The sequence below is a fragment of the Leptodactylus fuscus genome, chromosome 5 (genome assembly GCF_031893055.1).
Source record: "Leptodactylus fuscus isolate aLepFus1 chromosome 5, aLepFus1.hap2, whole genome shotgun sequence".
Lineage (NCBI taxonomy): Eukaryota > Metazoa > Chordata > Amphibia > Anura > Leptodactylidae > Leptodactylus > Leptodactylus fuscus.
Genome location: NC_134269.1, coordinates 135,904,357 through 135,920,652, shown reverse-complemented (window position 1 = coordinate 135,920,652; position 16,296 = coordinate 135,904,357). Strand labels below are relative to the sequence as shown.

General features: G+C 40.6%; 1 protein-coding gene across 1 annotated transcript in view; it reads right to left on the bottom strand.

Moving 5' to 3' along the window:
- Nucleotides 1-15,475, bottom strand: part of PDZRN4 (PDZ domain containing ring finger 4) — a 123,055-nt gene extending 107,580 nt beyond the window's left edge. Inside the window, exon 1 of the mRNA XM_075274234.1 lies at nt 15,197-15,475. Within this exon, the coding sequence (XP_075130335.1) occupies nt 15,197-15,265 (69 nt within the window). The 5' untranslated portion in view covers nt 15,266-15,475. The remainder of the gene's footprint in view (nt 1-15,196) is intronic.
- Nucleotides 15,476-16,296: the final 821 nt, after the last annotated feature.

The following is a 16,296-nucleotide window of genomic DNA, read 5'->3' as shown; positions in this document are numbered from 1 at the left end:
TACCATAGATATACCATTTTGGGGAATGTCTATTGCTTAGATCACCTTTTTTTTCTTAAATCAGAGGCGAAACTGTGAAAAAAAAATGGCGGTTTGGCACTTTTGATTTTGATGTTCACCGGACAGGAAAAATATTTTATAAGTAGACTGGGCATTTTCGGACATAGGGGTAACTAATATGTATATGTATCACAGTAGTTTTCTACTTTTATATGTATTCCAGGAAAAGGATGTGATTTAGAACTTTTTTTTTATTTAGATTTTTTTTAAAACCACCTAGGGGGCTTGAACCTGCAATCATTTGATTGCATGTCCCCATAGACCGCAATACAAGCATATTGCCGTCTATGGGAGATTTTGTACATTACTATCGCAGCTGGTCATAGACTAGCCGCGATAGTAATATCGCTGTGACAGGCCTGGGAACCTTCAGTAGGCTCCCTGCTGTCACTGGAACAGTTCGGCTCTTGCGAACTCGCCACGCAGGAGCCGGCCTGCAACTTTAAAGGTATGGGGCCACTTTGCGGACGGGAGTTGGGTTAAGTTTTAATGCCTGGAATCAGAGTACATTCTGATTGCAGGCATTAGCATCGGGCCTCCGCATATAGCGGATACCCAGTTGCTATGGCGACTGCTCTGCAGCATAACGGTCGCCATTAGCTTTGCATACCCAGCGGATGCCATGGAGGCTGGGGCTGCAGCAATGCTCCTCTCCTGCCGCTGCAGGAAGCCAGCGACAGGAAGGTTGTGATCCCCAACTTTTCAGAAAAGTTTTTGGGGTTAAAAAGTCATCTTATATGCCGGAAAATACGGTAGTCATAATGGATGTAGGAGAGACTAGACTGCTTTGTATTATACATACTCCCTGCTTCAGAGACATATGCAAAATATGCTGCAGCTATAATGGGGCTATTAACAGCATAAAATATGAGAGAGCAACTTATTATTCATTGCACCCTACCTAAGCTATTGAATTTTTCTTTTTTTTACAAAGCCCTAAGCTACCCATTAACTCCCACTCATGGACAAAGCTCAAGGAAATACTAGGACATGCATACTAGGTACCTGGGTAAGAGGGGCAGCCAAAAAGCCATTTTGCTTTTGCAATTGATGATTGTATTTGAATACAAGAGCTAGGGCAGTGAACTGAACCTTTAACTAGGGAGAAAAGTCTTACTATCTACCTACCTCTTCCTAATCAAACATCCTGAAAATGGTTATTTCCATTTTGGCAAGTCATAGCTGAGATGGGAATATACTGCCGAAAGCGCTGAGCACCAGACTGTGAGTTATGGAAACAGCTAAGCGAATCTTCCTACCCTATTTCTGTGACTCCAATAATAGTCAATGTGAGCTCCAGAAACACCACCGTTAGCTATGCTGCTTCTGTAACTCTAAGTTCTGGAAACAGTGTGATTCACTGTGATACACTGTTCCTGTAACCCCCATGCACTTTTATTGGATTTACAGAAATATTGTATCACAGTCTGCTCAGTTGTTTCAGTAAATCCAAACCACTGCATTCAGATAGACTGGGACTGGGGGGGACCCATTGTTGAGATAGGTGTAGGATCTGTATCTATCAAATATTTATGGTATATCCTGACATAATAGTGCCTCTGATGGCAAACGATGCAATCATAACAATGCTGAATAACAACGCTATAGGCCACCATGATTTATATTTGCACTTTTTATACTTGACCCCCAGTCTTTATTAGATAAATACTGTATAATTTGTTTTCATGAAAAGTTTTGGTAGCTGAAGTATATACCAGCAAACAAAGTAAAAAAAAACTTGTGTGTCATATTCCACAAATGTTTCACATCCACCATCACTTCTTTCTATTGTTAACTCAATATATTGTAACCTGACATATGGCCAAGACCTGGAATTTATTCCACCTTCTGCCATTAATGTATCCTTTATATTGTTTTATCAATTCTTTTTAAAAGTATCTTGTACTTTAATTGTAATGTTGTGTTTTATGTTTTTTCTCCAAAGAGCCATCACATATCTTGCTGGCTCAATAAAGCACTTTACATACAGAAAGAACTGTACAGTATCTTTAGAAGATTGGATACTAGTGCTTCAATATCTGAACTTTTTGTTCATAAAATGTTGTCCATGGTTTATTGTTTTGTTCTTTTGTGCATGTCAAACAATGTATAGATACTTTAAAGTCAGTGTACACATTGAAAGCAATCTAAAACCTTCAGCAATAATGTAGAGGTTTAATACTTGCCTTGAATATTGATTGTTCACTAAAACGAAATACTACTGTATGTCTCTGAGAATGCCAGTATGGTATCAGTAACACTAGATAACTAAAATGTACCTCTATAAAAACACCAGGGGGATTTAACAAGATCAGCATTTTACACTTGAATAATGATATTCCCCACGTTCATGGAGGACGCACCTAATTCCTGAAGAGGTGCACACTTTGCCATAAATTAGCACATCCTCTGGGAGTCCATGTGCTAAGTCTGAAGTCTACGCCAGGTCACTTCGGGAATAGATTTCAGTCGTCATTTATGGCACAAAACTATCATAAATTATGGTAGATGCCAAAGGTGATGCCCATGCCAACTTGTTCAAAAAGTGGCAGGGTCAGTTTAAAAACAACAATTTTTGTCACAATTGGTATTTCGATAATGGATCTCATCTATAGACTATTTTTATTATCACTAAGCACATACTGTACATGCATTATCAAATGTCTACTTATACTTTGTAATATACAGTAGCTTCGTTTTCAATAAAGCCTTTTGATGACTATCTCCTATATATTAAATTACACAAGAAAGTCCTATTCAGCCCTTGAAACACTTTAACAACACTCCTTGGAGACTTAACTGAATCAAATTAGGATTATGACACTTGCTGTTTGCAGTATATTATATCCTACAAAAAACCTGATTATGAATAATCCTAAACTGCTCTATAGAACACAATCCAATGTTCATCAGTCTGTGTCAGTCTTCATCTGTTCTGCCATGACCATTCTTTTCTTATCATTGAGGTCAGCGGGTGGTGGATTGAAATAACTGATGCACATTGATGCCATAATGTCAGGCCAGCCTTCATTACACATTTATAGAGATTAGAAAGCGTGGGTGGGCTTTCTGGATATTACAAACCAGGTTCAACCCAAATATTTCAAATTGTTCGGTTTGTTACAAAACCAAAAAAAATAATGATTTGTCTTGGAGGAACTAAAGTGGCTACCACATGTAGTGCACAGTTACAATACAGAAGAGACTCATATCTTGTGAGTCACTGTGACATTCTGGGACTATCTGACAGCTTTTCAGTCAATAGCCAGTGGTAGGTGGACACCTTACAGTGCTCATGTCATATACAGTATACAAGGTTGTGTGAGCTGAAACAAGTTATATCAATGATTGTGGAAGTAGGGGACAGGGCCGGCTCCAGGTTTTTATGGGCCCTTGAGCGACAGAGCCTCAGTGGGCCCCCTTGTAAAGGAGGCGGGGGAGTCGAGGCACTGTGCGTTGCAGATGAAGCAAGTGACGTCACGCAGGAGTGTGGCGTCACCAACGCCATACCTCCCAACATTTAAAGAATAGAAAGAGGGGAAAAATGTGCGGCGAGGCAAATTTGGCTCCACCCACTTTTATGTTGACTCCGCCCACTCATTCATTTATCATGTGCTCCCACACAGTATAATCCCCCTACAGTCACCCGTAAATTATATGCCCCCCCTCCATCTCTCCCCCAGTTTCATATACACCCTTCCTCTGCCCCCAGTTTCATGTCCCCCCTCCATCTCTGTCCCCAGTTTCATCACATTCTCCCCCTTCATCTGCCCACAGTTTCATGTCCCCTGTTTCTGCCCCAGTGTCATGCTGTTCCACCCCCCCATCTGCCCCAGTGTCATGCCGTTCCTCCCCTCCCCTTCATTTGCCCCCCCAGTTTCATTGGGCCCCCTCCATCTCTGTCCCCAGTTTCATGCTGTTCTTTCCCCACCCCCTTCATCTTCCCCAGTGTCATGCCGTTCCCCCCTCCCCTTCATTTGCCCCCCCAGTTTCATTGGGCCCCCTCCATCTCTGTCCCCAGTTTCATGCCGTTCTCTCCCCCCCCTTCATCTTCCCCAGTGTCATGCCATTCCCTCCCCTTCATTTGCCCCCCAGTTTCATGGGCCCCCTTCATTATGTTCCACCTTAATATAATACAAAACAAACACTTACACTCACCTTCCATCGCTCCCGACGCTCCTCTCTCCGCTCTCACTCCATTCACATAGGCGATTAAAGCAGGAGCTGTGAGCGCAGCTCCTGCTTTAAAGCCGCGGCCCGGCTTGCGTGTGTAGGCGCGATGTGATGACGTCATCGCGCCTACACACGCAAGCCGGGCCGCGGCTTTAAAGCAGGAGCTGCGCTCACAGCTCCTGCTTTAATCGTCTATGTATTCAGCTCATCGGCGTCCGTCGGACGCCGATAAGCTAAAATCGGGACAGGCAAGTGCTGGGGCGGGCAAGTGCCGGGGGGCCCCCAGAGGCTCTGTGCTATGCCGTGCGCTGACGCCGGCCCTGGTAGGGGATGAATGTTTTATTCATCACTGAATAGTACAGAGCACTGAGTGCTGAAAAGCTTGCAATATAGCTAGGAGTAGGAGAATTAGAATAAAATTTAGTCATAACTAATCAAATACAAGCACATTAGTGATATAAATCACAGATAGCAGTGAAGGAGAATATATGTGCTGTGTGAGTCTGACTGCAGCAGTAATACAGGCAGACAAAGGATAGTTAACCCTTTCATTGGCAATAATGTAATTTTGAATAAGGCTGTTTTGCAATAGAACAGATGGATCTATCCATAAATTGTTTAAAATAGTTTTTATAGACAAAGTCAGTCCTGTTAGAGAACAGCCTTTTCTTAAGGGTTTCGGGCAAGAGTTTATTTTTTTGTTAAATACATACATATTGTTGTTCTTGTAGCAAAACAATGAATGCGTTTGCACTAATCTGAGAAAATATCCAATATTTACGGGTTTGTTTTTTGCACATGCAATGAACTGTGTGACGGGGCCTGCTAATCTGAAAAAAATGCCCATCTCTTAAATGTTTTTCTGTTTCTTTCCCAATAAATTGTCTCATAGCCTGTGTTAATCTGAACAAATCTCTGTTAGTTAAGGTTGGGGGACAGTACTGCCACTTATGCTACCACAGGAACAAATACTGCCACTTGTGTTGGCATCCAAAAAACAAAACTATTTTGATTTCACATTTGCTCCCATAAAAGGATAATTTTTAGTGCCTTTTCAACTAGACAAGCAGCGAGAAACCCATTCCTTTTCAAAATATAATCTCCATGTGTGTCTACAAAAACCATGGGCAAGCACCCTTCCCCCCCAAAAAAAGAGTAATTTTGGAGCGTTTTAAATGTTAAAAAATGTGTTCAAGTGAGTGTCAGTGAGGTGTACGGCTAAACTAGAGTTTGTACTTTTAAGAATTACTTGAAAATGTCATGGAAATGGTTCACTATAAAGTAACTGGCATTTTCAACAATTTTGTATAGGTTAAAGGGTTTTTTTTGTACTCTGTGAGGTTTTAGAAGGAGGGGCATGCTTAATGTTTTATGTTACAAATGTCTCTTAAGCTACTTCAAGACATCCTAAAGTCAGTCTGCCACCACCAAAACCACTTACTTGTTGTTGTAAGGTCTGTTGGTGGAATATAGTACAATCCTACTGCTGACAAAATTACCTTTTAATCCGAATACAAATGAGCTGTTTGTTGCACCTCAAGAATGGCAATGCCTGCCAGAGCTTGTGTTTTCACCTGTGGTCCCATGACACCTAGACCTGTCAATCTTTTTGTGAGCTGGTGGAACTAGGAGGCGGCCAGAGCCAAAAACGGTTGCTCTGATAGGCACAGCCATGTCATGGGTGCACCCAACAGCTTACTTCTCTACAGTGAGATGGCATTTTGACATAAAAAGGTATACTCACTATGCTGCTAACAGCCCCTACAACAGCATGTAAGTGGTTTAGAAGTGATGGTGGCAGTAGTTATCCAAGATAACTGGATACATAATACTATTACAAAATACCTGATTATGTGTTAGAAAAAAAGATTACAGATGCAGCATATAAGAAATATAACCCAATGAATAAATGTAACAACTTTACAGGTAAATCTGACGTTCTTTAGTGTATAACTGCACATGCAGTAAAAATTCTGCATTCAGAATTAGCCAAGCAGATGTATTTTGGAGAATAGGAGACACGGTAGTGACTTCTTCCTTAGATCAATTCATTTTAGTTGTTAATCTCACACCCACAGCTCTTCTTGTGTGGACAAAGTAAGTGTTAAGCAATTCTGATATTTCAAACTAAACATTGACATGGGGTTTAAGAAAGCCACATCACATGACTTTATTTTAGGCATAGTACTAGTCTGAGCAATCTATAGTGGCTGTCACAGATGGCTAAATACCTCACCTACACCAATAATCCATCAGAAGTCTGCTTGCTAATCAAACTCCTACAGTTGGAAGTCTAATCTGTATTTTTTATTTGCAAACAAAAAAGAATTTGTCTATTAGATATACAGAATTTCTGTTATTGAAAACCCATTGAGAGGGCGTTCACCGTTTTTTTGCACAGACACAAAGTCAGACATGCAAGACTTTGTGTCTGTCCAAAAAAAAATGGTTTCCACGTGGAGAGGCTGCGAATGGACACCGGAGGTTTGCTTTAAAAACTCATTCAAATGAATGGGTTTTAAAACTGACTGCCACGAAGCCCTCCCCTATGCAGTTTTCCCGGGGAATAGAACCGAGACCTAGCAGGCAAACACGGGCGCAAGTGTGAACACCCCCTTAAAGAGTTGAGTTAACACACTGTCACAGTGTAGTTAAAAGGTTGAGTCATGTTAATCTTTGCTACATCTGTGCATCATTTTCTAGTAAAGGGTTAATAGTAATCAGTTATACAACATTATCTCCTAGCTGTAGTATAACTCTGTATGAGATATGGAGAATTGAGTAGTTGAGTTAGAGCACCCAACTGTTTTAATGTCTCTCATATAGTTATAAGGAAAGGCAATGCCCATGCTTGGCCCCTTCTACACACAATGATGACAAACATTTGTAACTTTTCTCATAAACAGGCCTGAAAGCCTGGGATACATTGTGGAGTAGGAGAAATCATGACTGCCATGCAGACACTCGTCTCCAAGACCCAGTATATATGGTTTTTTATATGTGGGAGGAAACCCATACAGAAAACATACAAAGTCCATGTAGATGATGCCCTTGAATGCCCTATTCTTTACCATAAAATGTAGTGAAAAGCAATGGGATACTCAGGTCTCCTATAATAAGGATAAGTTGGGGAACCAGTTGGGAGAGGGAGCTCCAGCAATCCAATAGTTATCAAGTAAATACTGTAGGTATGTAAGCAAGTAGAGACAGGACGGTGGCAATATAATGCTCAACATGGCCAACATTGCCCTCTCCGATGGTTTACGTGGCTAAACTGTCCAGCCCTCATAAAGCTGGCTCACAGACACTGTCCCTTGCGATATATGTGACACCTGACTTGTAACTGAACCAGCTGGCATTGTTACATCAGTAGGTCTGGTCTTGGGAGTGTAACAAACAGCTTATGCAGCAGTGCAGCTCACAGGTGCAACTTCTTTCTCTAAGGAATTGTCCTGCAATACAGTCTCTAGAAACCACCAGAATGACAGTTCACAAGGGTTTTTTGGGCCGGATTTCGACGCAGAATCCGCATCAGAATCTGACTCAAAAAAACGCCTCCCATTGAAATCAATGGGAGCCGGTCATTTCAAGCGGGAACAAACCGCTCGCGGAAAAAAGAAGCAACCTGCCCTTTCTTCAGGCAGATTACATTGCTGATTCAGCCACGGACGTCTGCCTCGTGACACCTCCCTCCCGACTAGGCCCGTTCATTTGGGCCTAATCCAGAGCGGAATGCCGCGACAGCAGTGTACCGGCATCCAGTCGCAGCTAGCAGTTTTTTGGACCAGAATCTGAGGCAGCCTCCGCCTCAAATTCCGGTCCAAAAAAATTCACGTGTGAACTTACCCTAGCTGCAATATGACCTGCACCTCTTAAAGCAACATCACACATATCAATGCTATGCTTACCAAATACAACACAAAGCACAGGTCAATGCAAAAGATACACAGTGCACATGGAACTATGATACACTTATTTGAAGATGATCCGTATTTGTAGCACTAAACTCTCTTAGGCTCGGGCCCACGTTGCAGAAATACAGCTTTTTGTTGCAGATTTTGTTGTGTTTTTTTGAGCCAAAGCTAGGACAAGATTGAGCAGAAGTTAGAAGTATAAGAACTTTCTATATATTTCCGATTCCATTTGTAGCCACTCTTGGCCTGGCTCAAAAAACTGCAACAAAATCTGCAACCAAAAAAAGCTGCGCTTCCGCAATGTGAGGCCACAGCCTTAGCCATATCTTTGGTTCACATCTGCATTTAGTAATCTGGTCAAGGAGTCCGCATGGGGACCCCCTAAACGGACTACCAAACGCATTTGCAAATGGTGTGCAGTGGAAGCACACAGACCCCATAGACTATAATGGGGTCCCTGTGCTTGCACCGAGATCTCTGCACGAGTCATGCGGAGAGGAAAGTGGATTGTGAACTACTATCCTGTCCACATGTTCCCTGCAGAGATCTCATGGCAAGCACACGGACCCCATTATAGTCTATGGCGTCCATGTGTTTTCACTGCACACTACTTGCCAATGCGTTCAGTAGTCCATTCAGGGGCGTCCCCATGCAGACTCACCCGAACGGATTACCGACGCAGATGTGAATGAGGCCTTAGTCTTGCTTTTACACCACTTCACTGCATGCAGTCCACTATTGGCTTAACTCTTCCCACACCTCTCTCAAGCTCTGAATGGGGAAATGGCCAACTGTTCGAGCTACGCACCCACACCACCTTACAGGTACACAAGTTCTTGCTAGTTCACTGTACATACAGCATAGAAACTGCAGATATAAAATGGGATATTTGTATTAAAACTAATTGTGAAATGTACCCGTGTATAAGATGTCACTTATAATTCAGTAAACTCGCACGTCCTTGCAGGCTGCTTGATAATACACTTTATAGGTACTAACCTACTTATCTTCATTTATCTGTTATTAATCCATTACCATGACAGAATGTCCATGTAAATAGAATCCTATAAGTGACTTAATTGCTGACAGTGACATTCGATTGGTCTTGTAAAGCGCTGCAGGCAAGTTTTAGTCAATATTCCAACAAAATCTCATGTTAGAAGTCCTCACATGAATGGAAAGAATCCCAGTAAAATAAACTGTGATTATGTGATCATTAACCAGCATTGTCTGATTCTGGACAATACACTCAATGTTAAGTACATGACCCAGTAGAACATCAGGCGCTCAAGTAGATACTCGCTAGATTACATTGCATTTCAATTTCTATTCAGTTTATGTTGTATTAATGGGTATAAAATATTCTTTCTGCTATGATAACTGAATAAAAACATGTACTTTATTTCTACAGGCTCTGCAGTATCTAAAAATATGTTTTCTGCATGTCTGAAACAAACAGGCTCTAAAGAAAATGGGGGTTGATATCCACGGAATGTCTTCCCTTTTTGGCTGATACATAGTTAGGGGGGGTAACGTTTGGTTCTTGATCTCTTACTACTGGAAGAGGGGACATAATATGGAGGAGGTTCCATTTATGTACAGTTGTTTTATACTAAATATACTTTTTAGTTTAAAGGAGATTTCCAGGACTAAGAAGGTTAAAGGTAGGGAATGCTTGTTATATGCAAGAACAAGCACAAGTGAGTACGAGTGTTTGGACCACTTTGGACCACCTCCGCCTCATCCTGGCTGCTCTAGCAGTCGATAAAGTTTAGACAAATGCTGATATCATCAGTAATGATCACATTTATAGTGGAGATGGGTAACAGAGGAAGTCATATACACAATGGACTGCACATACACAATAGACTGCACATGATCAGGACCACTAAGGCCCCGTTCTCACGGAGTAACGCACCGCTCATTTAGACACGTAAACACGTGTCAGTGCGAAGCGCTTCAAAACACATCCCATTGACTTCAATGGGTGGCAGCTTACGCGCGCTACACATTGAAATCAATGGGTTACAAAGCCTCCCATTGATTTCAACGTGTAGCGCGCGTAAGCCGGCACCCATTGAAGTCAATGGGATCTGTTTGGAAGCGCCTTGCTCTGACACGTGTTTACGTGTCTAAATGAGCGGCGCATTACTCTGTGGGAACGGGGCCTAAAGAAGTAATTGTAACAAGGACTGAACTGCCCACACAATTCTGCAAAATGAAGAGAAACATTAATTTCAGCACAGTTTTGGTCTATTTTTGTAAAAAAAAAAAAAAAAAAAGGCTCAGAAAACCCCCTTATGGTTATCCAAACCTGATGTTCTTGATGGGCCAGTAGACAGTCTGATTTGTATGGGGTATTTCTGAAACTCTCTGGACAGCAGACAGGGATGTTGGATTTTACCAACATGTTGAAAAGAGGTAGGCAAAAAACCCCAATGATTCCAAATCTGGCAATCACAATGAATGATCGGATAAATGTCCCTTTTCTAATGCCTATAGTTTTTAATATTACAGTCTTCAGCAAAGGCATCCAGGCCCATTTTTAACTTGTTCAATAAATCAAAATCACACCATTTTGAAGCAGTGAGTTCCATAGTGTCCCTGCTCTTAAACTAAAGACTCCCCATTTATGATGATGGTGAAACCTTTTTCCTCTAGGTATATAGGATTCCCCCTTGCCAGTCTTCCAGGCCTAGGCATAAAACAATCAATCATATGATCTTTGTACTGTCTATTGATACATTTGCACATTGTAATTAGGTCTCCTTTAAGCAGTCTTCTAGGTCTGGAAGTTCCACCCCTCTTGTTAGGTCCTGCACTAATTGTGAACGTTAATTACCTTTGTTTGACTTGCAGGATTCTGCCTCCCGATTTATATCAGTGAGACTGAAATCCCTACAATAATGACTTTGTTATGCTTTGCTGCTTCATCTTTTTGTTGAATTACTACATTTTGTAGTGTCCTTCATTATACTTGGAGAATTGTAACAAGGCCTTGTTTGATTGTTCTTCTATACATTATATCTTTTAAAGGTTCATCCTGAGGAGGAACTTTGTGGACTTTCATGTAGGCCATAACGCTCTTACATTTCATAAACAGAGCTATTTTTTTATAATTATTATTCAGGATTATTTTAAGAAGAAAAGGAAAAAAAATATTTTTAACAAATTCCTACCCAACTGGTGATTACTCTCTGTAATTACCCCGCTAAATGTCCAAGGTGAACTCTCCTAATCAAAACATTACCTGCCAAAATATCTCTCCTCATCAGTAATCATTTGCTAATTAATGTATCCAATTAAGGGCATCACGCATCCATGACCCCCTTCAGTTCTACCTTGGATTGGAGACAATGCTACTTTTTATATACTGCTTAGACATAGGAATCACAGTGTATATGGCTTGGATGATAAACCTGGTCTGGCATTCAGGTTTAGATTCTGGCAAGTGTAGTCTTAGCTAAGCCCTGGCTGGGTGACATTTCTTTCATTCACAGCCCACTGCAGCCTGTGCCAGCCACTGTCTCATGCCAATAGAAGAACCCTTTAACTGCCAATGCAAACTAAGGATAGTAGATATATTACTTGAGTGCTTGTACACACCACAAAAAATATATGTGGTTGGTAGATAGATAGATAGATAGATAGATAGATAGATAGATAGATAGATAGATCTGGAATATTATAATAAAAAATTGAAATACTAAATATTTTTTGATATTCAATTTGGTCAAGTGAACAAGTTCCCAATTTAGTTGCCTTCTTTATTGGAAAGAATTTTTTAAAATCAGCTTTCTACCAAATAACAAAAACTGAATGACGGTGTCATAAACGTCAGCTACCTTTCATGTTTGGTGGAGCCATGTGACGCGTAGCCTGTGACTGCTATATGTGCACACCATACACACAGCTCCCATTCTATAGAGTATCTCTTGCCAGTGGTAGCACAGAGGTGTATTGTTACATAGAATGTTACGTCAGACACAGCCTTTTGTGGATTCATTTTGTGTGTGTAATTACTTTAACACACTGTAGAGAATGAATCTATCACTGGGCATTATTCGTTGCCTTTCACTGGCATGACTTCTGTACTCTTCCTGTTTTATTCAGGGCTGCTCGTGCAGATCCAGCTGCGTTTCTAAATAAAGAGACTGACTGATTTGAAAGGCTGTCCTGGAGGAACAAAACACGGGTCACCAGCAGTAGCAATACCTGGAGCCTCACGTGGATTCAATAGAGGCTTGAAAACAAAGTGGAATGATACACACTTGACCCAAGGCATACCAGCTATGATAAACGTACGGCACAATTGCACCTGCACATAAAGGAAGCACAACTGTATTCTCCAATGAGCCTAACTACAGTAATTTCATCTACACAGTGATGAATGAACTCCCGGTGTATAATTAAGGGAGACATGTTGCCTTTTATTTGCATAGCTTCCAGTATATCTTCAATAAAGACAAACAATTAACTGGGAAAATTGGCTCCCAACCAGTAGTTTACTTCTTATATACCTTACCAACAGCTGGGCACAAAGGAAGATAAAAAGTCATAAATGAACACCTGCCAGTGCCCGCCTTGGGATTTAGCCTGGGTTATAAAATCAAATTTGCTGTACTTTTGTTCTTGTCATTCGCTATCAGCATCCCTCTATGCCCTCACAAAATGAGTTTCTAACTTTCCACCATTCATGGGTTATAAGGACATATGATGAAGGCTGGATAAAACATCAATTATCTCATGTGTAGTGAACTATGAGAAATGCAAGCACTGGCTGTTAGCAGATTTGTTATAAGATGATCCTCTGCCCTTTAAAAGAAGGAAGGCTGAAATGGATCAAACAAGGTTGTGAACTCAGAATTACAAGAGCGTAAAATTAAAGGGATTTGATCCAGCCAAGAGGTAATGTTTGAGCAGACTAATTCATTTCCAGCCCAGATTTGGTTACCAACTGTAGTTTTGGGCTTCTGTCATCTCATTGAAAGGTGCACAGCTTACGATTTTGTTACACGTTTCTCCAGAAACATTTACACTCGCGTCTGTGAACAATATTAGCAGCACTTTCAACATGCACCTGTAGTTTTGGGGATAGGGGGTGCTTTGAAGCCAATATTAACCTCTTACTTGCTGCAGATGGAACATACCAAATTGTGAGGAACATCTTAGCATAAAGCAGCCCTTGTGTATCTGTGTGCAGCTTCAGGGGGAGAGTAGGTGTCACATGCACATTACTGCCCCCATTCTTTGATCCCTTATCAGTGACAAAAAGCCAACAATACACTCTGCAGGGCTGACGGCTGAGTGCATATTACAGTAAAAATAGCTTACATTTTTCAAGGGATTAAAGTGTATCAGCAAAGCAGCAGAAGCAGGGTGAAGCACAATCTATTCCTACATTGATCCTTAAATGTTATAGTAGACACATCTGAAGAAGAATATATCATACATACTGTACATTTATTGTCTATAATCATTTATTTACAAATAACATATGTGATATGCATCATATTATACATTATGGACCTAATATTATACTAAAAATAAGGCTTTACATGGACTGACCGGTGATGTATATAGCCACAAGAACCAATATAGTCATGTGTGACCCATACTATAAAATATGACACATGTTGTATAAAACTCAAGGAAAGTATTCCACCTGCCGACAACTTGAACTGTTGACAGTACCCATGGTTTCTGGACTGGCTGGGCTTTTAAGGTCAATGTTAAGACTGCAAGCAGAAGTATTGTCCCCAGCAATAATTAACAATGTTAATCTGCCGTCTCCTCCCAACAATGATAAAGAGAGCAATGTTTAGATCTAATTAATGCCCAAGTTCATTTTGGAAATGGGATAATGAGACTCTGATCACATTAGCATGAAGACGTACATTAAGGCTGCAGCAGAGGAGGCAGATCCATGTACACAGTCCACTTTCTAATTAGGTGGCTGTGAAATGAATCGCATCAGGGAGAATCTGAAGGAAGCCAGTTAGCTCAGAGCACTCCAGTGTGCCAGGAAGACCACCAACACTTCACCGTGCCGTGTGTCATCACCAATACTGCTTAACCTGCTGCAGCTCAGCTGCTGTCAGCAACAATTTGTCATGTACAGAACAATCTAATACAAGAGCAACCCAAGCTTACAAAGACACAATTGCTGCTTCCAATGCTGATTTTCTTTCCTCTATGTACAATTTAGATAGTAACAAAATAGGACAGATAGCTGGATCCTTATTACCCAGGACTTCATTTCCCTAGTCAGCTTCATTTAATACACTGCTATATTGAAATGTAACACCATGTATTGCACGTCACAAACTCTCAAATCCAAACAAGCTCATATACAATACATAGTGAGGTGAATGAGATCTTAGCCATGAAGCACAAAAAAGTTACATTTAGAAATGGTCAATAACATTTGCTAAGTTTTATAATCAAAGTTATATTATAATTTTGAGATACTTCATTAGGCTCTGTTCACATCTGTGTTTGGAGCCTCCAATGCAAATTCCATCATAAATGGGAGAAAAAAATAGCACAGCAGGATAAACTTCTTTTTCTAGTAAACTGACAAACCATTACAGAAATTGTTGTCCATTGTGTAACGTATCCCATACTCTGTCAATTTTGTGGTTCTGCTTCTATGACTGTGTAGAAAAACAGAATATACAAGTGCAAATGCAAACAGTCTTAACTATATAAGAATCTTAAGGTTTGAAGCAAATCACTAATTTCATCATAAAAGAAATAACTTGATAATTTATATTTTGTGTATGTGTGTGTGTGTGTGTGTGTGTGTGTGTGTTTGTGTGAGTGCAAATGTATTCGCCAAGTTCAAGAATTGCAGTACATGTCAAAAAGGAACGAAGAAGTGACATTTTAAAGATTGACCCATCTCTCCTTGCAACACAAAAAGAAATAATAAAAAAAAAAAAGATGTAAAAGCAAAAAAGTCCCACGATGCATGACATTACATTGTCATAAGAGCCCACATCCCTAGGGACGTGTGACGATAAGTCAGGTACAGTATCCGCACTCACCTGTGAAACTTCATATAGCAGTTTGTAGTGCTCCTCTCTCTTCTGGAAAGTGCACAGATTGCAGCCCATTGTAATTTGCAAGAACTGCGAGTGGTTTCTAATTCCCTTTTATGTGAATAAGAAAAGCTGTGACAGGGAATCACCCTCCCGGCTTGGCTACTGTTGTTCATCAGTCACTCCAGCATATAAACACAGACACACCACTGTTCGCTGCAAGCGTAGACCAAGGTAGTGAGTGTACCATGCTGCTCCTGCCTTCCTCTAAGTATCTTCCACTGTTACGACTCATGGCAACACTCCCCCAGTCTCTGCATCACTGCACATGACTACACAGATTTCAGCTCATGAATATTAATAGGGGCTCATGGATTATTTATGACGGCCCATATTAATAGGGAGGAGTGTCATAGCCGAGGCTGATGACAGATGAATATTCACTAATTAACAAGCAAATGTACTGTGGTTAAATAGAATACACTTGTGTCAATATATGGCATGCAATAGGTTGATGGGGTTGATACAGAATACTATAATACACTTGACCATCCATTTTATCAATTATACTGCATGCATCTACTCTGCAGTATGTTAGTATCTACATAAAAGTAAAAGCTTCTGAATGGTCAGATATTTAAGAGCCTCACAAAGCTATTTGCAAAATGAGTCCTTATATTTTTTCTGCTGCTACTGCAGAATCCTAAAATTGATTTTTCTAATGGAATCATGAATACTGGTATATTGTATGAAGAGACAGCATTGCACTTCACATAAATAGCATTAGGTATATTCTCAGGGTATTGGAATATAGAAAATGACATAAAGGTGTGTATTATTCAGATTTTGGAGGGGCTGTGCAATTAAACTAGCAGAGATGCTGACATTAAAGCGCTGCCTGTTACACATAGATCACTCATGTGCATTCACTTTATACTTGGATCTGAAATGTATCCTACCTAAAGAGATCAACTGTCTGGAATTCAGCAACTGTCAATGGGGACAGAGAAGAAAAACTGGCAAGGGAACATATTAAATATAATATTAGAGATACATCCCTATAACATATATTCAGCAGAGAAATGTGGAAGATGCACAGGCAGGTT